This window comes from Agelaius tricolor, unplaced genomic scaffold (genome assembly GCF_023055355.1).
Source record: "Agelaius tricolor isolate 1412-34295 unplaced genomic scaffold, bAgeTri1.0.p SCAF_13, whole genome shotgun sequence".
Lineage (NCBI taxonomy): Eukaryota > Metazoa > Chordata > Aves > Passeriformes > Icteridae > Agelaius > Agelaius tricolor.
The window spans coordinates 17,510,944-17,538,730 of NW_027269273.1; the positions used below are offsets into that span (position 1 = coordinate 17,510,944).

General features: G+C 46.0%; 2 protein-coding genes and 1 pseudogene across 5 annotated transcripts in view; 2 read left to right on the plus strand and 1 right to left on the minus strand.

Moving 5' to 3' along the window:
• LOC139595558 (uncharacterized) overlaps positions 1-9,893 on the plus strand; it is a 31,066-nt gene extending 21,173 nt beyond the window's left edge. For 3 of the 4 annotated variants that reach the window (XM_071438983.1, XM_071438986.1, XM_071438987.1), the window contains exons 5-9: positions 304-458; positions 1,731-1,757; positions 3,194-3,312; positions 7,107-7,231; positions 7,730-9,893. In XM_071438983.1, the coding sequence (XP_071295084.1) occupies positions 304-458; positions 1,731-1,757; positions 3,194-3,312; positions 7,107-7,203 (398 nt within the window). In that variant the 3' untranslated portion in view covers positions 7,204-7,231; positions 7,730-9,893. The remainder of the gene's footprint in view (positions 1-303; positions 459-1,730; positions 1,758-3,193; positions 3,313-7,106; positions 7,232-7,729) is intronic. The other variant, XM_071438984.1, reaches the window with a different exon arrangement.
• A 3,002-nt stretch (positions 9,894-12,895) lies between these two features.
• On the minus strand, positions 12,896-18,433 carry LOC139595657 (zona pellucida sperm-binding protein 4-like; annotated as a pseudogene).
• Positions 18,434-22,593: 4,160 nt separating this feature from the next.
• Positions 22,594-27,552, plus strand: LOC139595658 (cytochrome P450 2C8-like). The gene is made up of 8 exons (XM_071439197.1): positions 22,594-22,780; positions 23,255-23,404; positions 23,710-23,870; positions 24,278-24,454; positions 24,954-25,095; positions 25,408-25,595; positions 26,739-26,880; positions 27,159-27,552. The coding sequence occupies exons 1-8, from the start codon at positions 22,594-22,596 to the stop codon at positions 27,338-27,340; spliced, it is 1,329 nt and encodes a 442-aa protein (XP_071295298.1). The 3' UTR covers positions 27,341-27,552.
• The last annotated feature ends 235 nt before the right edge of the window (positions 27,553-27,787 follow it).

Here is a 27,787-nt window from a genome sequence, read left to right on the forward strand (position 1 = left end):
AGAAACACTGGGCTCAGCCTACTGATGATAAAGCCAGATGAAAAGTCTGTTAGTCTGTCACTAAATGAGCTTGATCAGTTTATTTCAAACCTTGGATTTCAGCTTTTTTCTAATACCTGGTGAAACATAGAACAACTTCATTGCAGGATTGAGTCAGAGCCTTTGGGATCACACGGGGTCTTATCCCATCTTTAAGTCCTTAGGGTTCTCATCCCATCTGAAGTCATAACTCGCTGCCAGCACTGCCCAGAGGCCATCCTAGCAGGACACTGCTAAGAAATAAGTCTTTGCATTTCATTGCAGGAAGTGAGAGATATCTGGAATCAGGAAAGAGCCAGCTGATGATGGGGCTCAGGAAGTCAGCAAACAATAAGAACAACAAGGAGAATGAGTTCAGAGAAGTTGGGAGTATGGCAGAGGGACAGGCTTTTCTGTCAAAGGACCCTGCAGTAAGAAAGGTGAGTGATAAGCTTGGAACCTAACTCTGAGTGGGACCTGTGGGAGAAGCAGAGAGAAGGCAGATCACAGTGAGGTGCCAGGACAGCAAGCCAACCGTGTCTGCTACCGAGTGGAACTGGGCCAGCGAGGGTTAGGGGGATCTGTGTCTCTCTACTCCCAACCTTAAATGAAGAAGGACTATGTCTATATGCCAAGAAAGGCACAAATGGATCACTGGTGCAGGGGAAAGGAGCACTGCAGACAGCAGCATGGGGTGCTCATGCAACCTCACCAACTCCAAATAACTTACTGTGTGGACTCAGTCATAGGTATCTCCACTACTGATGCTAGTGAGATTAAACCAAGTTTTCATTAACATTTATAAAAATTTTAGTGGATCAATCCTTAGCTGGTCACACTTATTACCAGACTGGCAGCATATCAATGTAATTAGCTCCAGTCCTCAAAGCATGTTCCAGGGAATGTGTTTCAGCAAATCTGTGTCACTGAAGTCCAAGGGAGTGAGGATGAATGCTTTCCTCTCCCTTTCTTTCCCATTGTTTGTGCCTCCCTCAGCACTTTCATGTTCCGGTGGGGTTCAGAAGTGCTGAAATGCCAGAGCAGAGACTCTAATCAGAGTATTCCCAGCCCTGCAAACAGGAAGAAGAAGGAGTAGGTCTCTCACGGGAAAGACCTCATGAAATTTCCACCCTTAAGTTGCAAATGGGTCACAAACACTTCAGTGAACTTCAGAACCCAAATTAAGGCTGAGGCCTGAAAGGTGCTCCATGCTCTGCCTTGTGTCCAGCCAGCTTTCGGAGTATTTTAAGCATGTGGGAACTTCTGATGACTTCACAGGACCATAGAATCGAGATCCATGCTCTTTAACCTGAATCCTCATCCTCTCTTGTTACATCACACTTAGTATTGTCACTTAGTATTGGATTTTGTACCCTGAACATGAAAGGCCCCGTTTATCCCTACAGTGCAGGTATTGTAGGAATTCTGTACGGGGAATTCTGTACTGTATGGGAATTCTGTCTGTTACACTCATGCCCAGGCTACTAGGTACTGTACACATAAACTGGCAGTTTAAATACAAAAGAGAGGCGAGAGGTGGAAGGAGAAAGAAGGGATTATCACACATGGGGGACTGAGTCTAAAAAGGATTGAAGGACTCGACCAAGGCTATGAGTACATTCCAGTGCAGAGCTGAGAACAGTCTGTTGCAAATGCTGTGAGTTGGTCTCGCTGTCCTGTTATTTATCAGCGTATTTCCCTTTTGTTTTTAGGCTCTGGACGTCAGCAAGAACATCTCGGTATGTACTGCCTTTGCAGAATATATTTAACTTGTGTCTACATTATCAGTGAGTATGCCCGTGTAGTGCACACCATTGTATGAACAAAAGAGGTTTACTCACCCCCAAAGTTTACTCTCATGGATGACAGGAACATCAGCTGCTCAGGCTTTCTGCAGTATCAGCAGTGCTTGCTTGTCCAAGACATCACCAGCACAACGAGGGACTAACTGCTGAGGCCTCAAAACCCTTCCACAGCACACATTAATCCTAGCAGTAAACACAGAGGTTTGCTATTTCCTTGAGTAAACAGTCTTGCTTACAGGCAATTAACTCAATAGCACTGAATCAGGTGTTGCAGTTCTCAGCTGAGCCATGGCCTCATCTGAAGTTTTGAACTGAAAACTTTGCAGATTCCCAAGAAGAACTATTGCAATAGGCATTGCTGGGGCTGGTAAGTGTGGCTAGGCAGCTGCCAGGTTGTGCTCTCAAGGTGGCCACAACTCCTGTAGTAATGGCTCTGCTGGTGGTGCAGCAGCACCAGCACACAGTAAGGAGGAACCTCGGGACAGGGCAAAACAATGTCAGGAGCATGACAGTGATTTGGGAAATTCACTGAAATGGGAATAATTTCTCTCCGTTATGCTAGTTCTGAGACATGCTAATTTTTGTTCTGTTCCCCAGGTTTTCCAGTCATCACTTTAGGAAATTTAAAACAATATTGGAAAAAAGAAATTAAATTTTTGGATTCAGAGCTCCATTTAGTTCACGGGTCCAGATAAGCCCAGGCTGGAGAGACCAAACATTAGAGATGGCCACCTGAGACTCCCTGACCTCCTGATAATCTCTATTAGCATTTCAAATGTAAGGCCAATAGCTGTGGCTTGCTGAGTGACAGGGAAACAAAGGCTTGATCTCCTAATTCTTGTTCCACAAAAGCTACCACCTTAAAAAAGGCTGATACCAATGCACCTGGCCTAATAGAAAGGATAAGAGAGTCAAACTGCTTTTTTGGGTTTCGTTGTAAAGGCCCCCTGCATTTGAGTAGGTAGGAAACCAAACTAATCTTCTCCTTTAGCATAGCATAACAATAGGGTAAAACGTGCTCTTAAGCAGCTACTCAGCATTCATCAGTGAGGACACCTCACTCTCTGAAATCCTAAATCAGAAAGAACAGCAGAGTCCTAGGCAGAGAAATGTTACCAAGCAAAATATGAAAAAGATGGTATTACTCAGAGTTCATCAATCCTGTCTCCTTGTCGTATACAGATACAGGCTGGCCACTGGGCATCATTGCAGTGTTAAAAATTCTTTTGTGGGCCCTGACCCCTATCTGTCTGAAATAAAGAAATTTCCTTTTTCCCACCACCCTGGAATACCCCAGTGAATCATGTGTTTGAAGTCTGCCAGCAACTTGCCTCTGGTCTTTTAAGTTGTGGTTTCTTTTTGCTCCCTAGGGTGAGAGCCATGCTTGGAGGAGAATGAGAGATCTTATGAGGAAGACAAGGTTGACAAACCAGAACAAGCTGGGGCTGTCTTCTGCTGCTCTGAAGAGATCCTGCCCACAGTTGTATAGGTGAGAGGATGCTGTGGGACATTTTCACTTAGTGTTGGGAGGAGGTGGTAGAAGCTTTAACTCTGGTTGTTGCTGTCTGGAGAAGACCACTCCTTACCTTATTTCCATTGCATATGCTGGTCCTGGCTAGCAGTAGTGTTTGCTTCCTTAGTGCCCAGATGCTCCAGGATCCCAACTGGATGTTATCCATGTGAAAATCATGGAAACATTAGGGTCACTAAAATAAGGCGCTTCTCCCCAGCAGGGCAAGGGGATGAAGACAATTAGCCAGAGCTGTCTATAGCCTAGTTATTTGTCTTTCTTCTCCCTCCTAAGCATTGCAGTCAGCACTAATGTTCTCTTTTGTCCACTTTCTCACCTTTCCTCCAGTGGGACAGACCATATTGTACCTGATGTGTGTTGGGATGGGACAGTCAGGATCAGCTGGATGGTTTTGTCAGAGGAAGAAGAGATGAAGTTTGCTGAGTGTGTGCTTATGGGTGGGACTGTTTGTTGCTGTAGATGAATATTTGGGTCAAGTGTGAGGTCTTATTTCGATTAAGGGATCCATGCTCCTCCCTTGGGCAGCTTTGTCTAGCAGGTTGGTTGTAGCCTGGCCTCTGAACTAAACTGTGTTGTGCACGTCCATCTGACAGTTCTGCTTGCACAGATATTCCCTGTGCACTTGCCAAGTCCTCCCCAGCTAGTCTGGTGAATTTGGAGTGTTTGTGCATGTAATCAGGTAACAGGAAGAGCCTGGGTATCTTAGTCACCAAAGCAGGAGCATTACATGGAGCTGTGCACCTCCCTGTATGTTTTTTCAGCTGAGGTCTCAGTAACCTCCAGCGGAACAGCTCAAGTGTGTTTAAGTCCTACTCCAGATTTAGAGGGGGTGATGGTGGGGAAACAGCAGTTGTTTAAGCACTCAGGAATGTCCTATTGTTCCCCTTAAGACAGCCTGTACAAACCTTACAAAATGCATAAGGGAACTGGGAATCTTATAATTACAGCTGGAAAAAAATCCTCTGTAATACATGGAGTGATTTTTCCAGCTGGGAAAAGGTTGGTTGGGGCCCAAGCACATGTAACAGGAGAGCTTCCTCCTATTGTTTGGGAAACTGAAAGAAACACAAAGCAGAGAGAGATCAAACAGTTCCATCTAAAATAGATGGTGAACCAGCTGGGGAAAAAATACCAACTCCTGTGAACCTTCCTGCTAAGCCTGAATAGAACCAGCACTTTCATTTCAGTTTCAGAAAAGTTCTGTCTCTGTAACTTTCTGCTTGCCCCATCTCCACAGCACAGAGGACAGCGCCAGCAGTCCCTGCATAAGAATTGAAGGCTAGGTCCTCAGCTGCCTAAATTAATGTATTTCCAATGAAGGGTCAGCCCAACAGCTCCTGACAGAAATTCTAGCTCCCTAGAAATTAGTCTCCTAGAATGGACAACTACTGCTATCATGGAAATGCTGTACAATGAGATGCCAAATGAACAGGTTTTTTGCCTGGCTGTATCCAGGCATTTTCAGAGCTCTTATACACTGCTTTTTGCAGGTTGTTTTCAGTAGCTGATGAATGGCCTTTTCTTCTATGTTCTCCTCCCGTATATCTACATAAAACCCTTGCCTCTACTCGTGCCCTTTATCTCCCTCCATTCCCTTTTCTCCTTCATTCTAGCTCTTATTCCCCACCCCATCTGTATTTGGTCTTGCTCTTTTTACCCCAAACCTAGCAATAGCAGTGTACAAACCCTGTCCTTTTCACTGGTGTGTGGAAAAGCTGGGCACCTTGTTCATGTGGCAGTTTGGATATGCAGTTGCCCTCAGGCTCCTATGAAGTAAAAAGTTAGGCTTAGTGGATCAATGACAAACCAGCAAATGCTGCTGGACAGTAAGAGGGACCCTTCCTGCAGCAGTACCAGAATGGTAAAGCAATAAAGTCTCACTCATCTGCAAATCTTGACAAAGCAAACCTTGAAGCCCTGATACTCTCAGCATTTAAAGCCACGGTTACAAATTATGAAACAGATTTGTCCTGGCTCCTGGTCCTGTTTGTACACGCAGACATAAGGAGTTGGCTGGCTTTTGCTTACCTGGGCTTTTTTGGGCTCCAGGTCTTGCACTGGAACAGGCTGGAGCCTGGTGCCCTGTATTAACATACAGCTCTGAAGGAGTCAGAGATTTGTTGCTTTTGACACCCAGTCCCACTTGAGTCATTTGGGCAATTAGAGAAAGTCTCTTTGTTTTTGTTGTTGTAACTAGGTCAAAACAAATCCCCTTTCATGCTCCTACTCTGTGTATGATGAATGATCTGCTGCAGGGTGGTTGTTTTGTTTTTCTTTTCTGTCTCTCTTTTTTTTTTTTTTTTAACATCCACAAAATAATTCTCATAGCAGAGAGAACTTGGTTCTTTAAATGGGAGAGAGGGGGAGGCCTGCCAAGGTAAACATACTGGCACAAGACTCAGTGGTTTGCCATACATTGTTTTAAACAGGCTCAGGTTTTCATTTCATTTTCTTTTTCTTGCTAATACATTTGCTCCTGCAAAGCAAGATATATTCTGTTCAAAGGACCAGAACAGACTGATGACTGACTTCATTATGGTGTTGTGAACTTAAGCAGCACATGGTCCTCCACTTCCCAGGGCAGGATCTAATGTAGGCAATCCCCTCCTGACATTCCAGTGCAGATATACCTACCTGGGTATCTATGGGAGCTTTAATGCAGATGCATGGGCATGAGCTAACCTCAAATACAGTATTTTTCATGGTAAAGATGATAGTTTCAGTTTGAAGCCACCAAAAGCTTACTGCTGTATGATGCCTACTTTGTGGTTAGTGTGAAGTAAGCCAGCAAGGACAGTGCAGTTCTAACATTACAAAACCCCATCTTCAATATTGTGTGGTAAAGGTTGAAAAGGGCATAAGAACCTCAGACTCAGATCTGAATGACGCTCTTCACATGGAAGATTATTACTAAGGTATACCAAAGAATTAAAGAACATCAAAGCAGAAGATTGACTGGTCTATTGTAAAAGAGCTAGGAGCAGAACAAAACATAAACATTTACAGCATTTAGGAAAAACCCCAATACAGTAGTTCACAAAATAATGAGTCTGTACCACGTTAGTCAGGACTTTGAGTTGAAAATTTTTCAAATTGAAGATTTGAAGTAAATATCTATTAGCTATTTATTTTCTGTAAATAACTTTCAAATATTGCTTTAAAAAACGCAAAAAACAAATGACAGTTTTGTTTTTTTTTCTTAAACAGAACCTATTTTAAAGATGTGTCTAGAAAGTGTTTCAAAAGGTTTGTCTGTCATAAGTCCTGGAGGCCTGAGCTAACTAAGTCATTTCAACCAAACAGGATGTATTCTACTCATTTCAATCATATGTAATAAATAACATACAAAAAATTAAGCTGGAGACAGTCCACAGTAGCTAGCTTAGTATTGCTCTTCAAAACACTTCATTTCCTTACTATTTTAGGCCAGAAATTTTAACTTCTGTATGATGTTCAGCCACAAGTCTATCCCCTGTCTTCCAGCTAGGCAGAAAATACTGGTTGCTCTGAACAAAATAATGTTTGTGTCCATCCATTACAATGTGGCTCCTTGCCAAGTGCTGCATTTTGTGGCTCTTTTTTTGGATGCTGCCACAAATATTTAGACAGCATCTGTTATGGAATTTCACACTGGAGAGGGGGAAGCTGCATTGGGTACAGCTTAGATACATATGCACAGCATATTAATGTTAAGAACACAGCCATGCATTCTGGCCACTGTCAACTTGACTTGTATTTTTCCATTTGTTAAGGCCAGATATTATGTCTTCAGACCGGAGGAAAACTGAGAGGAACTCCATGATTCTTCTGGGACAAAATACAAAGAATGAAAACTTATGGCCTTTCTGATGACCTGAGTCAAATGGAGCAAGGTGAAGTAAGTAAAGCAGCATGTGTTTCTTTGTGGGTTGGGGCTTTTCATCTCTTCTCGGCACAAAAAGGAGGCAGTCCTGTCCCTTCATCCAGACACACTCCAGCTTGCAAGGACAGACATAGGTCCAATTTTTGAAGTTCAAATGATGCAGATTGATGTCTACTGAGAACTAGTTCATATATCTTCATTTTAATAGTCCCCCAGCTTTTGGTTTGTATATTTTTTAACCCACAATTTAAAGGCAACTATAGTCATACAGGCTACATCACACAGCCTTTTTACAAAACATAAAAGGCACTAAATTCATTTATCTGCAGTCAGTCAAATGACTTCCAAATAATAAGCCAACAAGATGTCTTGGGAAAGAGACGATCTGTCCCTAATAAAGACTAAAAGAAAACCAGCCTCAGCTTCATCTTCTACCTTACCAACTCAGCCCACAGGCTAAAAATACAGAGAAACTCTCTCTAATCTGACATTCACTGCACGTTTCTGTTTCAGAAAGTCAAGGCGAGAACACCAAAGGACACAAAACCAAGAATCCCGGGGTTACTCTGTGCAATCTACATCCTACAATTGTCAACAGAGCAACTCTGAATTGAGTGTTGGAAGGGAAAGAGGGAAGGGGGATGTTGAGAAGGGTCTGTGGGCAGATACATGCTCAACTACATATGGCTTCGCTCCTAAATCTGAAGTGTACTTTAAAAAGTCAAGCCACAGATGAAAATTGCTGTTAGCATCTTGGCAACACAAGCAACAGGGACTTTTAAGATTTGGAAATTCTTCCTCTTCTCTGGGTTGGGAACAGAATTACCTGAAACACCAAAGCTTTAAAACTACCATTACTTTCTGGGGACATCTCCAGCTGAAATAAACATTAGCTTTATGGGACATAGCATCATCTGGAGGAGTGCCAGAGACTCATTGCCCAGAGCAGAAGTGGCTGTTGAAAGGACAGCCTCCTCCCTCTGGGAACTTGAGTTGCAGTCTCTGTCCCCAGCACAGTTCCTCCCTTCAGAGCAGCCTATAGCCAGCTGTGCCATTTCACTGGAATCCAACAAGAAAACAATGAATGTAAAGCTGAGGTCATTCCTGAATCCACTACTAGCTTCCTGTCCTGTGGGCCTGCTCCTTCTGCAGGGGTCCCTGGACTCTGGTGCTACCTGGCACAGAAGCTGGCATAGTACACACTCATTGTAAAGACCAGAGTAAGCAGCACTGCAGGAATTAGCCTTTCAAGAGACTGGATGAGCATCCAGGGCAGCCTCTGCCCCAGCCATTGTGTAATCAATCTCTTTCTCTTTTTTTGATGCGGGACAGGACACCAGGCTTGAATTCCTACGTTTAAGTCCCATTGAAGTGCTCTGTTTGTGCAGGTGGGGGCCTGAGGCTGTAGGTGGAGCAGTCATGCTGCTGTATGGCTCTGCCTGCTCTCTCTCTCTCTCTACTGGCAAAAGTTGAGGAGAGCAAGGTTACAAGGGAAAGAAATTCAAATACGTCCTTTATAAACTGGTGCTCTTTTGGGATACACTAACAACTGAAACACCATGACTGTGTGTGGTGGCTGCCTACATGTCCACTGCTTCCTGACTCAAGGAACAGGCAGTGCACGCTTCTGAACGTCCCATGGTTGCAGAGGTCTCTGCACACTTAGCTCTTATTAGTACTAGCAAAGTAATTAATACACATGGGGTAAAGATTTAAGTAAACTAACATTGCCTCTTGATAAAGGATTGTTCTACCCCATAAATTATAATATAATTACATGTCAAGCAATTGCTGATTAAAAATCCCTCCCCAACCCCAACTTGCCTGAGAACCAAGATTTGACAAGTTGGCAGGAATGATCAGCTTCAGCAGGCTTAGTCTTTCCATAACAGATGCTTCTCCCTTGCTCATCCACATCAGCTGGAACCATTGAAGTCCTCCAAACCAGAACAGGATCTTTTCTGGGATTCAGAGCATCTCAGCCATGCCATTCCAGGGCCAGTATAGTTTGCAGGGATGAGTGAGGGCAGGGTTCAAGTAGCCAGAAGGATTGCCACTGTTGTTACTTAGCATCTCAATAAAACCCCACAAACACAATGACCAAACCCCACAGCCCAAACCCAAATACCCATTAAAAAGAAAAAAAAGGCTGTGCTGACTCAAGGTTGGCACCCTCAAGTAGGTGCTGTGTTTAATGTTTCAGCTGTAGCTGCTGCTGCAGGACTTGGTTATTCACTGTATATCTTGCTAGCTTCATCCAAAGCTAGAAGGATTTATGACTTGATTATTCTGTGAATATTCTGTATATATCTCCATAAATACAGGGGACAAAAATCCTTCATTAACTTACAACCTCCATTAGCCCTCCAGCTTTTTTACAGTGACTGTACAGAATGTGAATCAGTGCAAACTGAATTTAAAGTCTTTTAAGACATAGCATCGTGAGATGGTATTTTCTACAACCCTCTCTATTCATGGTATAAGTTTGTTGGGTGTTTTTTTTTTTAACTAAGATAAACTAGCACTCTTCTTTATTATAGCATTATGTTAAATATGTTCATGTATTTTTCAGAAATAAATGTATTTATAATGTGTAACATACTGTATAGTTCTCCACTCCAGGATCCATTGTAATCCAAGCATAAGAAGTTTAATAAAAGTATCACTATTATGGTAATTGTTTTCAGATATTTTATTAATGAACACCTGGCTTGTAGTATAGCAACTGCCACACCTTTAGGGTATCAGGTGAGCATAGCTAGTCAAGAAAGGAATTGTTACCTCCAAGCTTTTAAAGGCCGTCTTTAGCTTTGGCAAAGAAGCAAGTTTGCTCTTTGGAAGCAGGTGCTGTTCTCAAAGATCTAGAGGGTGAGGAGAGGCTTTTGAAAGTTCAGGTATCACAAAACACATATGTTAATTTTGAGCAGCCTTGTATTAGGTGATGTTGCTGGACTTTGCTTCCACAGACAGGCAGCACACACAGCACTTCCAAGAAGAATCAGTGAAGGCACTGGGACAAAGTGTGCTGCTGCTCAGCACTGGGGTTCCTTTCTGAAAATCTGGATTTGGTAGCAGCACTGCACAACAGCCTCAAATGACAGATCCTAGCTGGCCTCCTGGCTGCTTTTCCTCAGCCTTGATTCCCAGCCAGCAGCAGCCTCCTGGACAGAGCAGCTTCCTTTCCCCTGGCAGGTGTCTAAGGCACTGTGTACAGCACCCCCCAACAGCTTTAACTGAATTGTATAACCAGGTGATACATAGTGAAGCTAAAGAGGGTGTGGCACAAGAATTTACACACAGATATTCAAAAGAAAGTAATGGTGAAAAGTCAGTGAAACTCAACTAAAAAGAGGCCTAGAAAACAAGTTAGACAGAAGTGCATCTGTGGAGGTAGAAGGGAAATAATACACTTTTGCAGAAGTAAACAACAGCAGCCATGAGAGCCACTAACACCCCAGTGGCATTGGAGAACAGGCAGTGAACACAGGGCCAGTGCAACAGAGGAGGAAATCTCTAGGTTGTCTTTCACCCTATACCAGTGCTTCAGAAGAGCAACTCCCATCTCACTGCTGCTCAGAGCCTTCTTGCCAGCTGAGGACCAAGTAGCAAGCCTTAAACACAGAAGACTCCCCAGAGTGGATAAGGAAACCCTTTGCTCACCCACCTCCACTTAGCACTGCACATACCCTACACTAAGAATCATACCAGCCTTCTACACACAGCTCTGCACCAAAAGGCACAGTGCCTGCAGGGGACTCTCTGCAATTCCCACAGGATACACACCCAGAGCTCCCTGCCACTTTGGGATGGTTCAGTAACCCAACAAACGGCAGCAGAGGTTTGACTCTCACAGCCCCTTCAGCATCCCCACAGTCATCTGAGCTCTCTAAGCAATTATTTCTGTTTCCCTCACTGGGGCAAAGGAAAGTTCCAGTAGCAAACAGGAGGTGTTTAGGTCTTGGCTTACATGCACACAGTTAAGACCAGTGCCAGAGCACCCTGCCTGGTGCACTGAGAAGGTGTGGTTTATATTACTTCTCTAACTGCCCAGTTAAATAACATTACAGACTGCTACTAAAGACTTGTCATGAGGCACATTATGAGCTGACACTCAGCTTTTCCAGACAGAGCTCCACCTGTACCGAGGTCATTTAGTTGCCAGAAGCCTGCTCCAAAGTAAGAGGCTGTTTGACCTGTCTTCAGATGACGTTTTTTTCCTGCCGGCAATCTCCTTCTCCTTCCCACCGTACAAGTCGGAACAGTCTTTTCATCTGGTTAGATTTTGAAAGCACACAAGACAAAGATCACTGGTTATCCTGACAGTAGCAGGGAAAAGCATTCCTACTAGAAAAATAAAAACATAAAATTACTCCTGAAGTTTCTTGGAATAGGAAAGGAATCCCACCACTCATTAACACGCTCCAATCACACACGATCAACAGAACCTAATTAAAAAGAACAACATCTACTGCCTCAAGCAAGTTACTGATCAGTTCTTTTCTTCCACGTATAAGTGCTAATCCTCCCTTTTAAAGGCCCTAAAGCAATACAATTAAGGCTTCTCTCCTGCCCTTAACAGGAAAAATTTCTAATTAAGCCTTAGAGGAAAAAAGGGAAAAGTATTTTTCCTTCCCCTCAAGGACTACCCCATCAGCTATAAGCAGATATCAGCGTAAGTGCAAGCACCAGAGCTGCCCCAGGCTGGGCAGGAAGGAGGAGGTGGAGCCCCGTTTCCCCTCTACTGCCTGGAGAGCTCTGCTGTACTGTTTTCAGCCAGGACTTCAGAAAGCCAAGAGGGATGCTGCCCAGCTGCTGAGACTGACAACACCACACTGAACCACCCCTGATGCTCAAAAAGGCAAGGTTTTTTTCTCATCTAAAAGAATCAAGTTAAAAATTAAGAAAAGCACTAGTATGCTAACAGCGATGTCAAATTAGCCTTGATCCAAGACCATTGAAGACTCCTAACTGCCTGTTGTCACATTAAAGCTTAAGAGTAGCTCTAAGTAGATTTTTTTTTCTCCCTGAATTTCAGACCACCTAGGCCCTTTTATTTTTTTTCCAGTTGATATGAAGTTTCCATGTTCTCATTCACCAGAAAAATGCCACCTACCCTTTTCTGTTTCTAGGGCAAGAAAGGCAAATTCATGCACAGCATCATTAGCAAGGCCCATTTGTGTAGTGCTTTGGCATTCTTGCTTTCCAGTCCTGCCACATGAGCACAGCCCTACCTTACCTAGTGACTCTGCTGAGGAGCTGGGACTTGCCAACTTGTCCCCTTGTTGGGACAAGTTGGCAAGTCCCAGCTCCTCAGCAGAGTCAAAATAACTGTTCTGCATCTCCAGAGAAGCAGCTGCAGGATCTGCATTGAGTGAGCTTTGGTGTACTTCTGCTCAGTGCTGGAATGGAGCCTAGGTCACTACTTTTAAAAGCCACTATATTCATTAACAGAAATGCCAACATCACCCAGCAGCAATCCTGCCTCAGTCTGCAGCCCAGGCCTTGACAAGGTCTCCAGTTTGTCTATGGCAGACAAGTAACAGCAAATGCAGAAGAATTCCAGAATGAGATGAATTCAGAGCATTTGGAAAGCTTGCACAGCCACTGGAGTAGTTTTTGCCTTGCAAATAAATTCTTACAGCTAGGGTCTCCAGGGGAAGAGGTCCCACCAAACAAACTGGTTTGACAGTCACTTTATTGTAATCCATTGATTTCATGCATGGCTGACACCTTCCTTTGCCACAGCACAGAAACCACAAGCACCACACACAGAGATGTCCCAGTTGCCACAGCAGCAAATCCCAGAGCAGCATGCACAGCCTCTCCTGTGGGGAGAGACACCCCAATGAATGCTCCCAGGGAGGCACAGGGATGCCTGAGGGGCTCAGCCTTTCTGCAGAAAAGCCTTAGACCAGGCCCCTTCTCCTGCTCTGCTGCCACACTTACCAAGGCCATCCTTGGCTGCATCCTGTCTTAGCTCATGCTGGAGGAAAATCACAGGGCCTTTGCTGGAGACATGGGAAAGACCTTCCTGAAAAGGAGGCTCAGCACTCCTTTTACCCCCTACAGAGCAACATGAAGGTTGTAGGTAAGAAGAGGTAGAGACCTGAAGGTCAGCAAATTTTGTTCAAGTCAGCTTCCCAACACACGGAAAGTGCTGAAGGCACAGTTTCCATGTGAGCCCACATAGAGCTAAGAGCCCATGAAGACCTCTGTCTTTTTGGCATAAGAAGAGCCCTTAGTCAGTGGAAAGGAGCAGGAAATGCTTTCTCAAGCTGTCCATGCCTTAAGGGAATTACTCCATGGGCTACATGACTCCTCCTCCCCAGCTGGGAGACTAGGCCCTTGCTGCCCCTTGGCTAGGGAGCAGAAGGCCAGGACACTTACTGACTCTGGAAGGACAAGAGGGGATGCAGGACTCCTTTACAGACTGGTGGCACACGGAAGCACTGCAGTGCAGGTACACCTAGAGAGAAATGGAACACAGCCTGAAATCCCTCAGGCAGTGTCTGGGGCCTGGTGATATCCTAGTGTGCTGCACTGACCCCAGCCAGCAGCTAAGAGCCCATACAGCTGCTTACTCCCCCTACTCTGCCCCAGCAGGGCAGAAAAAGAATAGGAAGAGCAAAAGCAAGAAAACCTGTAGCTGGAGAGAAAAGACAGTTAAAGAAGTGAAGGAGAGGAGTAGAGGGAAGAAAAGACCTAAAGCACAAGTGATGTAAAAGCAAGTCACCTACCCTGCTCCTACAGGCAGGTCAGTGCCCAGGCAGTTGGGGCATCAGCTATACTGGAAGATGAAATCCCCCAAAGTTTACACTGCTGAGCATAAAATCATGCAGCATGGAATAGTCCTTTGGCCACTTTGAGTCAGCTCTGCTGCCTCCCAGGTTCTAGCCTGTCCCATGCCTACTCACTTGGGGTTGAGAGACAGCAGAATGAAGAGAAGGTCTTGGTGTTCTGCAAGTGCCATTCAGCAGTCAGCAAGAACATCTGCTTTCAACACTGTTTTAGGGACAAATTCAAAGCCACAGCACCATATGGGCTGCTAAGAGGAGAGGTAGCTCCGTACCATGGGCCTGGTCCTTAAGGCGGAAAGCAGAAAGGTCTGTTCGGCTTGTTTAACACCCGGCCTGTAGCCTTGGAGCCCTCTGCTGTCCGCTCCCAGGCAGCTTTGAAACCTTTACACCATACACTTTCAAGCTCGGGCCAATCCGGCATTACAGCACTTCTCCCTGACACCTGCAATACTGCTGCCCGGGCACCACTTCACTGGGAACCTTGTTAAGTACAGCTGAGACCAATTTTGGGTATTAGTCGATCCCAGGAGAGCTGAGCAAACAGTACATGGCAGGGTGAATTTCATGTGACTTAACTGGAGGGGCTCAATGAGATTCAGAGCCCAGATGCTTCAAAATGTACTCAAAGTTTATTTCCAAGTCATTTTGAGCAAGAAATGCAGTTTAGAGAATATTGATTAGTGTCTCTAGAGCACACACCCTAAGCTAATTCACCAGACAAACTAGCACTTGCTTAGGTACACTACTACCCTTCTAGTAGTCACATTTTCTGTCACACTCCAAAAGTGATGTCTCTTAACTCTATCACATTCACTTCAGGGAATGAGGTTTTTGGCATTAACTTCTCCCCTTCTATTTCAGCAGGGGATCTTCCTAGTCTTTGCCCCATTCCCCCAAGGAGGCCAAGAGACTCATAGTCATGAAGTGGTTCTTATTGTTCACACATTTTACTTCAGTAAGAAACTAGGCAGGCAGGACAGGATCTTACCAGCCCAGAGTTTCTCATGGGAAGTGGAGTCCACAAAGGTGAATGTGTAGACAGTGAAACGCTGGTAATGAGAGGGCAATAGTAGTCCTGAGGTGAAACTTGGAGGCATCAGCTGTGTCTGATAGTTGTCGTCTGCATAAGGGGCACCTGAGGAGGAAAGGTAAGCAGTGAAAAAGAGCAAGTTATTCCATCGACCCAAAGTTTTTACAAGTCACTTACCCATCCACCAAAATTGGCCACTGCTGCTGTTGCTGGGGGTTGGTGCTTGGTGTGGCCCAGCAGTGGTGCAGACCTAAAATCAGGTCTGGGTCTGTCCTCTGAAGGATCTTGACCTCTGCATAAACAGGATCTCTCAGAGTCTTCACAACAGGATAGTCACTGTCAATATAGTAGGAAGTATAGCTTCCATCTGGGACAGAAGAAACCCAAGAGCCATTTAAGAGCAGCAAGAAGCAGGAATAGGCATCCTTTAGAGCCATATCAGTAAGTTCCCACCATGGCAGGGAAGCAATGCTGGGTTAACCCATCAATACTCCACTGTTACACATCAGAGACCAGAGCCCTGCTCTGAGAGCCTTGAGCAGGTCCTGCAAACCTCTCCTACCTGAGGCAACACGCAGCTCCAAAGACAGAGGACCTGGCTGGGACACAGCAGGGAGTGGTGGCAATGTGAAGACCTGAACACTCAAGGGAATGGAGCTCCCACTGATGGAATAAGTACATCAGACATGTAACCTGGTGGGAAAGGAAAGCTCCAAATCAGGCAAATAAGAAAAGCCACTCTGCTATCCCCTTTCTCCAATATAGCAACCTATCATCTGCTTTAATTACTTATATCCCCTTCTGTCACTTCCTTTTAACAAATACTTGAAATTCTCTTTAGTGTTTAGATTTGAGAATCTGCAGATTGTCACTGATCAATTCCAGCTTCATTCCTACTAATTAGAGATACACTGGTCTTTAACCTACTCCAGGGCCCTCATGTGAAATCAGAGGTTGTGACGAGCAGGAATTTCTCTAGTGACATTGAACACAGGGACACCCAGCAACATCAGCCCCAGGGTAATACCTGAAAATGCTATCCCTAGTGGCAGAGCCAAGGCTCCCAGTGTTCACATCCCTGCTTGCCACCAACTCATTCTCATATATGGCCTGGTCTGCATTCATCTGGAATGACAGATAGGCACCATCACTGTGGTAAAGTCAGGCTGGATCAGTATGAGGCTGGAGAACAGCATTTGGCCTGTGGAAGTCTGTAGGATGTCCACTGAGCAGCCAAAGCCATGGCAGGCTGTTCCAGCTCTTCCAGCCTAGCAACAGCTGCAGCTCTTACCTGAAAAGTAGTGCCACAGGCAGAGAGTGGAAACTGGCCTTGTTTGTTAGGACAGGGACACAGCCAGTACTGTGTCCACTGGCCAGTTGCACTGAGTCCAGGGCAACAGGTGGCAGGGTGACAGCTTGAGAAACAGCAATGGAAAACTGGCTATCTGGTGTGCAATGAGCTGTCAGTGGAGAAAAAGAATCAGTCTTGAGCTCAGAGATAAGAGAGATGGGAAGGATGCTCTAACATCACAACCAAGACAAGACCAGCAAGTCCTGCAAGATGTCCTGCCTTTAACCCACAAAACAAGTGCTAAGTATGGCAAGACAAGTGCAGCCAGTTCCAACAACAACACCGATGCTGGGCATAAAACCAGGTGTGTTGCAATAGAGTGGAAAACGCTGGACACTTGACTGGGACATGATATTCTTGGCAGCCAAAAACATAGCCCTGAGCCACCTGCAGGAGTGGTACACATCAAGTGCTGGCTTGCCCTGCCAGTAAAATGAGAAATCCTGTTTTGAAGCAGCTCAGGAGGGAGGGAGAACAGGTGCTCAGGCTTACCTGTGTTACCAAAGTAGCAAGGTTTCACCCTGTCTCTGGGGTCATAGCAGCAGCCTCGTGCTTTACAGTCTCCCTGGCTGATGGGCAGGGAGGCACACTGCAGCCAGCCTGGCTGGGAACGGCCAGACAGACACTGCTACTTGGAGCATCCAGGGCTGGAAAAAACAGCAGGTCTTTGCAGATAAAGCACAAGAGCAGGGGGATAAAGACATGAAGGACACTGGTTGAAGGAGTCCTGGTGATTCTGCATACAAATCAAGGGAAGTGAGAGTTAGGTGAGGGTCAGACACATGGCCTGGATCTGGCATGGAAGCCTGCTCAGGAGGGACCCGCATTTCCATGGAGCAGAGACTCCCCCTGAGGCCATGTACAGAAAACTGGACCTACATTGGATCTGTCAAGATAAAGCTTTCTAGATGGACTCATGGTAATTAAGGAAATCATTGTACCTAGTCTCCAGTTAATTCACTGAACTTGCTGAACTCATGTAGCCAGAATATGGCTGGGAGACACCATGTACATATTCACCTGCTGACCCTGCAGAAAGGCACTAGTCCTTAGCAATTTGGTGGCCCCTATGTCCAAACCTTTTTTCGTGGACATTTCTGCACAGCAGTAAGTCTCCTTTCCTAGCCCCCAAACTGACTAGGAGCAGCCATCTGAAAGGAATGGTACTGATCACAAGATTCTGACAGGTGCTTGTATCTTACCAGGAAGGTCCACAGGGCACCTGAGCAGTCTCTTCATGAAGAACCTTTTGCCCAGCAGCATCTGTTCCTTCAAGCCCAACTGTATAAGGTAATTGTGACCCTAGGGAAAAGCCACACCAGTCTGGACAGCCAGAGCAGCAGTAGTTACAGTCCCAGCAGAATCCCTAAGGCCACTCACCCCCTCAAAGACATAACAGCCTGCATAAGAGATATTTTCCTGGAGCCTTCTGGAGTCCCAGATGCCAAGGGCGCACAGCCAGAGTCATTCTGCAGAACATGTGCCTTCCCTTCAGTATCTAGGGAAAGAGGATACAGCAGCAGGGCCTTCAGAGTCCCACATTGCAGATTAGACCCACTACAATCCTACCTTTCTGTAGGAAATGGGAACCTAGACAATATTAGGGTCTGTAACAGTAGTGAGAGAATCCAGCAGCCAAGACATCTAGATCCAGGCACAGCACTTCACCAAGTCCTTGAGTGCTGTGTCATATAAACAGCCTCCAGATTTTGCAAGATGCACAGAACTTCAGTAAAGTACAACAGCACTGCACATCAAAATCTGTTCCTTTCCTCTCCTTCCATGCATCTCTGCATTTGGGCAAAGATATGGCTAAAAATGCCTCTTGATATTGCCTCACCCCATGTAGTCAGCACAAATGAAACATTCCCTTCCCAGCCTGGTGGTAAGGTGAGGTGTAAGCATTTCTGGCCACAAGTCAGCAGGGTAGGATCAGAAAAAACACTGATAGGAGCCCCCAGAACCAAAGCCAGGGGGCCAAGAAACACCCAGAAGAGCACAGCTCCTGATGCAGCCCAAGACCACCCTACAACACCCATCCTGCTCTCTTGCTAGGCTCTTAGCCTAGTCCTTTTAAATTGTGAAGCCAGCTGGGACCAGAAATCCCTGAAGTGCCCAGGTGGACCCAGCCCAGCAGTTTAACACCTTCCATTGCCCTCACCTGAACTCAGCGGAGTCTGCTGGCACTCTTTGAAGAAAATCAAAGGGCAAGAGTTGAACTAATGTTAAGAGACGGGTCTGTATTCATACTGTAGAGCCCCAGGAGTGTCTTCAAAACTTCTTTCCTACCCTGAGTTCTTCCCACAGCTGGGACACGTAGGAAATCTGGTTGCTTCTCCCCATGCGCCCTATTGCTGCTCTAATTGCTCAATACATGGCGTGAGTGCAAGAAACAATGACAATGCTCTATTATTCTTTTAAAGATTATACGGGTTCAAATGCCAGACACAGGGTGCTGACACAAAAGCACAGAAAGAGCCCTCCACATAAAATCTGTGAGAAATCATCTAGCTCAGAAGGCCTTGCACACATAAACTGTGGTGATTCCCCATAAACACTCTTGGCTGTGGACTTACAGCCCTGTTTGCAGTGTGTTTGTGTGGGGATAGTTGCAGGACTGGTTCAGACCTGGCTGCTAAGTGGCAGGATGCTCTCTGGGATCCCTACCCCTAAAAAGTGGCAGGTGGGCCCCTGCGCTGGGCTTGAAACACAGGCAAGGGGAGCTTCTGTGATCCCAGAGAAAACTCTGCTTGCCAGCAACCATTGCCTGCCTGTAAGTGCAAGGTGTCTTGGAGGGTGTCCTCCCCAGCCACACATCAGGCAGCGAATGCCTCATAGTCCATCTTTCCATGCATGTTTCTGCATTCATGCCATGGAACTGTGAATGTCTTTACACTTCTGCCATTTAGCAGATCCTCCAGCTCCTGGATGTCTGCACAGCACTGTACAGCATCAGTACCCTGGCCCCAGCCAGCCCTCATCACAGGCATGGTGGGTGGGCAGCAGCTGAGTCTGAGGGAGGCATTTCTTTTGCCCTTCCACCTCAGCCCACAGCCCATCTTTGCTGCACAGCTGTGCAAGATGCCATGATCCCAGCTGGTCAAGAGGGTCACTGTGCCTACCTCTGCTAATTTCATGCACCAACCAGGATGGCTGCTCCACAAAGTGTAAGACCTTGTCAGCAGCTGTGCACAACAGGAGACAGAGGCAATGGATCTTGGCAGGCTGCCTGTGAGGCTTGAGCAGCCCTCATGAACCAAGTGTGCTCCCCACAGTGCCTGCCAGGGCACCAGGCAGCAACAGAGGAGAGACACCAGGGAAAGCATTTGGACTTTGGCAGGGAGGGAGGCTTCATCTCTTTAGAAGCTGAGCACTGTGTATGCCCCAATCACATCATCACTGAATGACAGCCAAATGCTTCTTTTGGCTGCATTACCTGCTGATAACTGGGTAAAAATCAGTAAAGTACTTTGGAGCTATAAGGAAGTACTTCTATTATACTTTAACCCATCAATACTTCTGATAATAAAAAAAAAAAAGTGTACATGGACTTGAAGAATAATTCTACATGAAAGAACCCCAGAAGTGCTGTAGATTTGCCAAGGAGTACCTGTGCTGAGAACAGTTTCAGGTAACTGTCCTTTCCTAGTTCCTACACAGACACCAAATAGCTGTGTTTGATCCTGTAGGGATGGGAGGCTCTTCAGATAAGCCTGAAATTCAGGGAAATTAAATGCTTTGTTTGAAAGAAGTTGTTATGGAAAATGGAAAGTGGAAAGCAGCCTAGCTGAAATGAAACAAGCAGGTCTCTCTTCCTCAGAAATCTTTTCCTCACCCATTTGATCATTCTCATGCATTCCAGTGACCCAGTTGTAAGCACCAGTTTAGACAGCAGCCAAGACCACCACAGACAGGAAGGACATGCAGAGGATGAAAGTAGGTGAAGAAAACCTCTCTGTGGACCATTAGTCTGATCAATGAGTGCCATGGGCAAAAGGGAACTTTGTAGACAAGGTGGTAAGGTCATGAACGCTGCTAGCTGGCAGCTACCTCATGTCAAAATGCAAACTCTCATGAACTTTACATTCATTAGATGAAAGTCCATGAACCTATATGAACTTCCATCAGCTACCCTGGCAGCATCTGAGCTGATGCAGGAATTCTGCCCAGCAGACCAGCAACTAGCCAAAAGTTGTTGGCAATTTGGTTTTTCCACCAAAGCATTGAGTATGGCTCTTGAAGAAGTAAAATAAGATTTAAAATTAACAACTAGAAAATTATTGCACCCATTCAAGAGAACAAGGATGACTTAGAACTCCCTTCTGTAGGGAAGATACAAAAACTTTTGCAAGGGATGGAGATCTTCACTAGCTCCTCTAAGTGGAAGGGAAACTCACCTTAACACACTGCTGTGCAGCAAACACAGCATGCCCCAACAAAGCACTCAATTCAGCCAGGCCTCTTGCTAATTCCCACCAAGTCCCACATCCCCTATCCTTGCAACACCTTCTGATCAGTTTTGCCTGCAAATGTGTCACAGTTCAGGAGAGACAGAGGGTTAAGGTCAGACTGAACAAGATGAGCACAGCCCTGAGGGTTTTCTACCAGCCCTTGCCACTGCTCTTGGGATCCCACTGGTACGCAGGCCCTGGGCAATCTTGGGCAGGAAGCCTCCAGCTCTTTTTTAAGCCCTTGCAACACAGCCAACATGCTCTGCTGTCTCCCAGAGCACCTAGGGAACTTCCAGGGCACTAGTTCCTCATAGTGGAGTCAGACATCAAGAAAACAAGAACCTGTGCATGCCAGCTTCCAGCTGTAGGTTGGGTGAGCTGCTTTGGTAAGAGCAAGGACAAGTTGCCAGGTTGCAATGGCCTATACCCAGCCTTGGACAAATGCACCTCTGTCCCAGCTTGGGAAGCCATTTCCCAGAGACTCTCTCAAGTTCTGGGTTTCTCTCTTCTCTGTGCTTTTTTTTTTTTCCTCCTCTAGGAGCCCTTGAAGAGGTCAGAGTCTCAAGGTCTCGTACCCTTTTCTTACATCTTCATTTTGTCTCACCCAGAAAGTCCTTTCTTGTCTGTTGTCATGTCTGGAGACCTTTCTAGCTTTGCTGGATAGATATTTTATACTCTCCTCTCTTGTGAGGCCAGACACCCCTAGGGAGAGAGACTGGGCCACTGCTGTGCAATTGCTGAGGAAGACACAGTGGCTTGTCCTTTAGCAAATAACATGCAGTATGAAGTTTACTAATGACATCAAGAAGATTTCAGGAACAATGAAGGATGGCTCACACCACTGAGGGCTTACACAATCAATATGGAAGAACAGAAAACCCAAATGTCACTGAAGTACTTGGAAGATGCTCTTGTGACAGTGAATGTCTGTGAGTGCCTCAGAATGACAATGTGTCCCGACCATGATTTCTTTAACAATTAAGTATAGATAAAAGAAAACAAGTTTTGTGAGCACATTACAGATTTCCCAATCTCTGTTGGCTTCTGCAGTTGTTTGAGATAAGGTGTGACTTCAATGAATAATTAATACCAATAAAATCTTGGTTTCATAACACAGGGCAATCTAACAAATGATTGACTAGTAAACATTGACTGACTCAGCCATGTGACCCAAAACCTGCTCTTGAACTAACACAGACCTTTGGGATATAAACTCAGATTCTGACAGCCAGAGTCACTCCCTCCTGAGCCACAGACGAAAATGGAGCTCCTGGGAGGAGCCACTGTTGTCCTCCTGGTTTGCATTGCTTGCCTGCTCTCCTTTGCAGCATGGAAAGGAAGGTCTGGGAAGGGGAAGATGCCTCCGGGACCAGCTCCCCTTCCCATTCTAGGCAACCTGCTGCAGGTGAAACCAAGTAACTTGGCCAAAACCCTCCAGAAGGTAAGGCCACTTCTGTCTTTCTGCTTTGGGTGAGAAATCTGTGGGACCTGTGTGTGGGGTCAGCCTGTGGCTATGGCTCAATGACTTGCAATTCCAGAGGAGCAGAAAAGTCATGGGGATTGCAGCTGCTTCCCTCATTGCTGTTGCCATGTTGTTTAGGGCCTGATAAGTGGGACCCATCTGCACAGCCACATTTATCATGAGAGACCCAAATCTTGATGTTACCAATGTGTGAGGCTAACTGCCTGCTGTGGGAGGCAGCAGCAAGGAGACTTTCCCACTCTTCCTCACTATTTGCTCTATGGCCATGTTCTCTCTTGCACTTTTACAGCTCAGTGAAGAGTATGGACCCGTGTTCACAGTGCACCTGGGCTCTGACCCAGTGGTGGTGCTGCATGGATACGACGTGGTGAAAGAAGCCTTGGTCGATCGCGCAGACGAGTTTGCTGCCAGGGGACACATGCCAATCGGAGACAGGGCTAACAATGGATTAGGTATGTCTGCTGACTGAGCTCCTTCTGAAAGAGAAGAGAAGGGTTGAGGATGTGATCAGCAGATTAGAGCTGGAGTGTACCTTGCAGGAGGAAAACTGCAAGGGCTGGGTGCAACCCACCTGGAGAGGGGAAGCCAGAGAAGGCTACTGCCACTCAAAGGGTGGGAGGTGGCAGAGAAGGGGAGCCAGATTGCTCTCAAAGATGGGCAGGGAAATGACAAGGGGCAGCCAGCAGCTGCTGCAGCAAGGGAAATTGTGTATGGATGAGTGATGAATTATTCACAAGGATGTTTGGCATGTAGTGGAGAAGGCCAAAAGCAGACAGTTGGACTACAGAACCTCCAAACCACAGTATGCTGTGACGCTGCCATGTCAGTTCTCTCCAGGGACAGGATTCACTGTCACCATGAGCTACTGTTCATCTCACAGCCAGCATGCCCAAGACAGGTCTTTCCTCTTCCTTCTTCCTCTGTAGGGATTATTTTTAGCAACAATGAGCTATGGTTACAAGTCCGGCGGTTTTCTCTCACCACTCTGCGAAACTTTGGAATGGGGAAGAGGAGCATTGAAGAGAGGATACAGGAGGAATCTGACTACTTGCTGGAAGAGATCAACAAAACAAAGGGTACAATCCATTTTTAATATATTTTATGTTTGAAAAAATAGGCTCTATTAAGAGAGCTCACTTCTTTAGCATAGAATGAAGTTCCTAAGGATTTGGTCCACGCACCAGCTACCTTTCATTACAAAGCCGTAATAATTTTGTGATCATGTCCTGTTCTGTTTGGAAGACACTTCTGTGTCACTCAGAGACTGATCTGATATTTCCACTAACAACCAGAGTTCAGATTACCCATAGTAGCCATAAGTAGAAAAACAACATTTCATGGGGTTTTTTTTTAATAGTCTGTAACGTTTCTGAAATCACAGGAACAGCTTTTGACCCAACCTTCATGCTGAGCTGTGCTGTCTCCAATGTCATATGCTCCATTGTCTTTGGGAAACGATATGATTATAAAGACAAGACGTTCCTGGCTCTGATGGACAACATGAACAATATCTTTGAGATGATGAACTCCCGCTGGGGACAGGTATGTTCAGCAGGCATTTCACAGTGGCAACATTCTTCCAGAGGAGCAGGAGGCCTCTTTCCCAATGAAGTTCCATTTCAGTCTTCTAAGTAGGACCCCATCAATGCTCTGCTGCACTGAAGGCATTTCATTCAAGAGCAAGAAACTCCCTCACCAAAGCTGGAACTGGCTTTGCCAGCTAAGTGCAATAGTTCCCAATAGCCCTGGACAACTTTCTTCTCCACTTAAGCTTACTACTACTACTACTTCTAAGCAAGTCCTGCCAGACTGCTCAGCCTCATAGTCCTTCTGCCAAGGCTCAGTTACACAACACTTGGCTCAGGGTTGTGGCTTTTCTGGGCATTTGATTAATATTAAAGGATGGGGCAAATGTCATACTAGGGACTTTCCTGTTTCTTTCCTTCCAGCTCTACCAGATGTTCTCAAATATCATGGACTACCTGCCTGGCCCACACAACAATATATTTGGAGAATTTGATGCTCTAAAAGCCTTTGTAGCAGAGGAGGTGAAGTTGCACCAAGCCTCCCTAGATCCCAATTCCCCTCAGGATTTTATCGACTGTTTCCTCAGCAAAATGCAGGAGGTAAGGAGACAGAAGGCCCCAGCTTGTCCCCAAACACACCTATGCTGAGTCCTTCCCTCTCATAAGTAACACAGACATGGGGATGACCCCTTCCCAGTCAGCTGTGCAATGGGAAAACAGCAACAATACCCCAGATACTGCCTGTGTTAGAGCTTACAGCTCTGGGTCTGTGTGCTCACCAGCCACCACTACTGTTTGGAGAGGGAGAGCTTCCTCTGCTTTCACCAAAACACAGGGACTTTTCAGTCTGGTCTTGCAGTTCTTTCACTGGAGAGCATTAGACACAGCAAACAAGCAATAGAATGCCATTCAGTGCACAGCTTAAAAGGAGGTTGGTATTGAGTTTACTGCTCAAGGCTGCATTGCAACACCCCAGATGGCTGCGGCCGCTTAGCAGAGAAAGGCCACAGCTCTAGAAGAAAAGGAAGGTCTGGGAAGACATGAGAAAGGGCCACTTCTCTCAGCTCAGCCAGAGGAAAAAACAAAGCCTTTTCCTTAGGAGAAAGGTCGTCCCAATTCCAGTTTCCACATGAAGAACCTGATAACAAGTGCTTTCGACTTGTTCATTGCTGGAACTGAGACAACAAGCACCACTGTACGATATGGGCTTCTGCTTCTTCTCAAATATCCAAAGATACAAGGTACCAGTTTGTGACCTCTTCCTCTCTAGCTGTTCCTCTGGGCTGGGCACATGACTAACACCACGTCCTCCTCCCAGATTTTCCCTTTATCTCTCTCTCTTTCTCTCTCTGGGATCTGACTGTGTCCACATCTTTATTTAGCCAAATCAATAGAAGTTTCTTTGCATGGGCAGCAATGTTAGCTGTGTTCCAGTCAACAGCAAAACCAACTTAATGCTCCTGCCATCTGAGATTTGTTGGTAGTTTACAGCAACCTATTTAGATGGGTTTCGTTTTATTTACCCATTTGATGATTTGTGCCTCTCATGACAGAGAAAATTCAAGAAGAGATTGACCAGGTAGTAGGACGATCAAGAAAACCCTGTGTGGCTGACCGGACCCAGATGCCCTACACAGATGCTGTGGTCCATGAAATCCAGCGCTTCATCTCTCTTATCCCCCTGGCTCTCCCTCACACTGTGACCAAAGACACCAGCTTCAGAGACTATGTCATTCCTAAGGTGAGCTCCCTCCAGTTCAGCAGTTCTTAGGCTGTCAGTTACAAGCCACAAGTTAATGTTGTGGCATGATTTTGTTTTCACCCATTCCTTTCTGAGAGTTTTATCCTCAGGCAGCTGGAGCTGACTTGCACTCTCTTCTTGATGCTCATGGGCCAACACTAAAACAGTAGCTCTGACCAACACTTTTTTTCCCTTGCTCTGCAACGTTACGTATTTGCAGAATCACAGTAGGTTCACAAACTAGAGCAGTGATTCTGCACACAAAAGACAGCAAAGTTGAGAAGCAGCTCACCACCATCCAGGATAGCCTGTGCACATGCTTGGGAGCAAAGTCAGTTGCTGGTTATTGAGCACAGAAAGACTCTGAGCCACAAAATGCTGTAGGTGATGTTTGCATTGAATGGAACAAGCCAAACCTGTTGCCTCTGTTCTAGCACACTTCCTGAGGCAGTCTCTGCTGGGCACTGCCAGAGGCAGGCTGGTGGGCAAGAGCAGCCCATGGCTTGGCCTGGCCCACTGCAGCAGTGCTTGTTGCTCTTCTGGGTGAATGTGGGCAGCTGGGAAACAGCAGTACATGGGCTGCTGGTGGAGTGATTTCCAGCCTCTCTGTATAAAATCATCAGGCAGGACCCAGAGAACTGCTCAGCCACCAGCAGAGAACTCTTGTGTCATCGCTGCTGAATACTCCAGCCCCTGTCAATGGCTGGCCAGGGAGTGGGAAATAGAGGATTGTGGCAGGAGAAATTTGTGAGGACAGGGGAATTCCACAGGAACTTCTTTTCCACAACCTTGTGTGCTTTTGATATTTTGGACTCGCAGAAAAGAAGGGACATGGTGCATCTACAAAGTCATTATTGTGAAACACCAAGAAAGTGAAGAATTAGGTGGGGTGTCCCCTGATGACCAGAGCAAGGCCAGAATGAATGTTCTGGAGATGACAGGGAGAATTCAGGAAGAGCAGCCAACAACTGCTATAACATTCAGTAGGGTCTCCCTAAATCTGCCTCCTCTAAACAAGGGTCCAAAAGGGAAACCAAAGGCACATGTAGGGTTATACAGGGAAGCACAGTCTCAACTTGGCAGGCAGATTGAGTGACCTCACTTGCCAACCTTTCATGTTCTGCTCTTCTTGTGTTACTCCAGGGCACCACAATTTTCCCTGTCCTCACTTCTGTCCTCCATGACAGTAAAGAGTTTCCAAACCCACATGAGTTCAATCCTGAACATTTCTTGAATAAGAACGGTAGCTTTAAGAAGAGCGAATTCTTCATGCCCTTCTCAGCAGGTAAGGCACAGGTTTGCTCTTTTCCTCTCTCTGTCAGCCTCTTCCTCTGGTGATCACCCTGCCTTTCCCTGCTGTTCTTCCTTCACACATCCATCCAAACTGTCAGGGGTCGTTTGTAAACAAATTCTTCTCTTGAAAATGTCCTTGGTAACTTTGACAGTTGTCTCACTGCTATGGCTGTGCGTAGTAAACAAAGCTGTGCAACGCAGCTGCTTAGCACAAACTCTGGTCTACTCAGAAACTCCCATTTGAGTTCTATTTGCTGCTTTCACTTTCAGGAAAACGAATATGCCCAGGAGAGGGCCTGGCACGAATGGAGATATTCTTACTCATAGCCACCATCTTGCAGAACTTTACTTTGAAGTCTGTTGTCAACCCCCAGGAGCTCAACATAACCCCGACTCTGAGTGGGACAGGCAATGTACCTCCTGCCTACCAGCTCTGTGCCGTCCCCCGCTGAAAAGCACTGAACCACTCTTCAGTGTCCTGAAACTGGCTATTCCTTTACATGTTCTTTACTAAAATCAACAGCAGGAGCACTGGCCCACCTTTCCCAGGCCTTCAGAAAGGCAGTCCAAACACAAGGCACAAAGCAGAGACCTCTGAAGCCTCCCAGAACTCCACCACACTGCAGGAGGCCCTGGGTGACATTGCAGCCTCTTGCATGGATGCTCTGTCACATGATCATTGAGTGCAGTGGCTGCATCAAACAGCCACCGTTGGTTTTCTCACCAGCACAGCTCCCCTGGCTGCTCCCACAGCACGTGTCCCTCCAAGACCTGGCTTTGCACATGGATAGTGCTGCATGTGTGTACATTAATGATCCAATAAACAAAAATCTGTTTATGATGATTTGAACTGTTATTTAATTTGGGTTGGGGCAGTGCCCACATCAGCTGCTGCACTG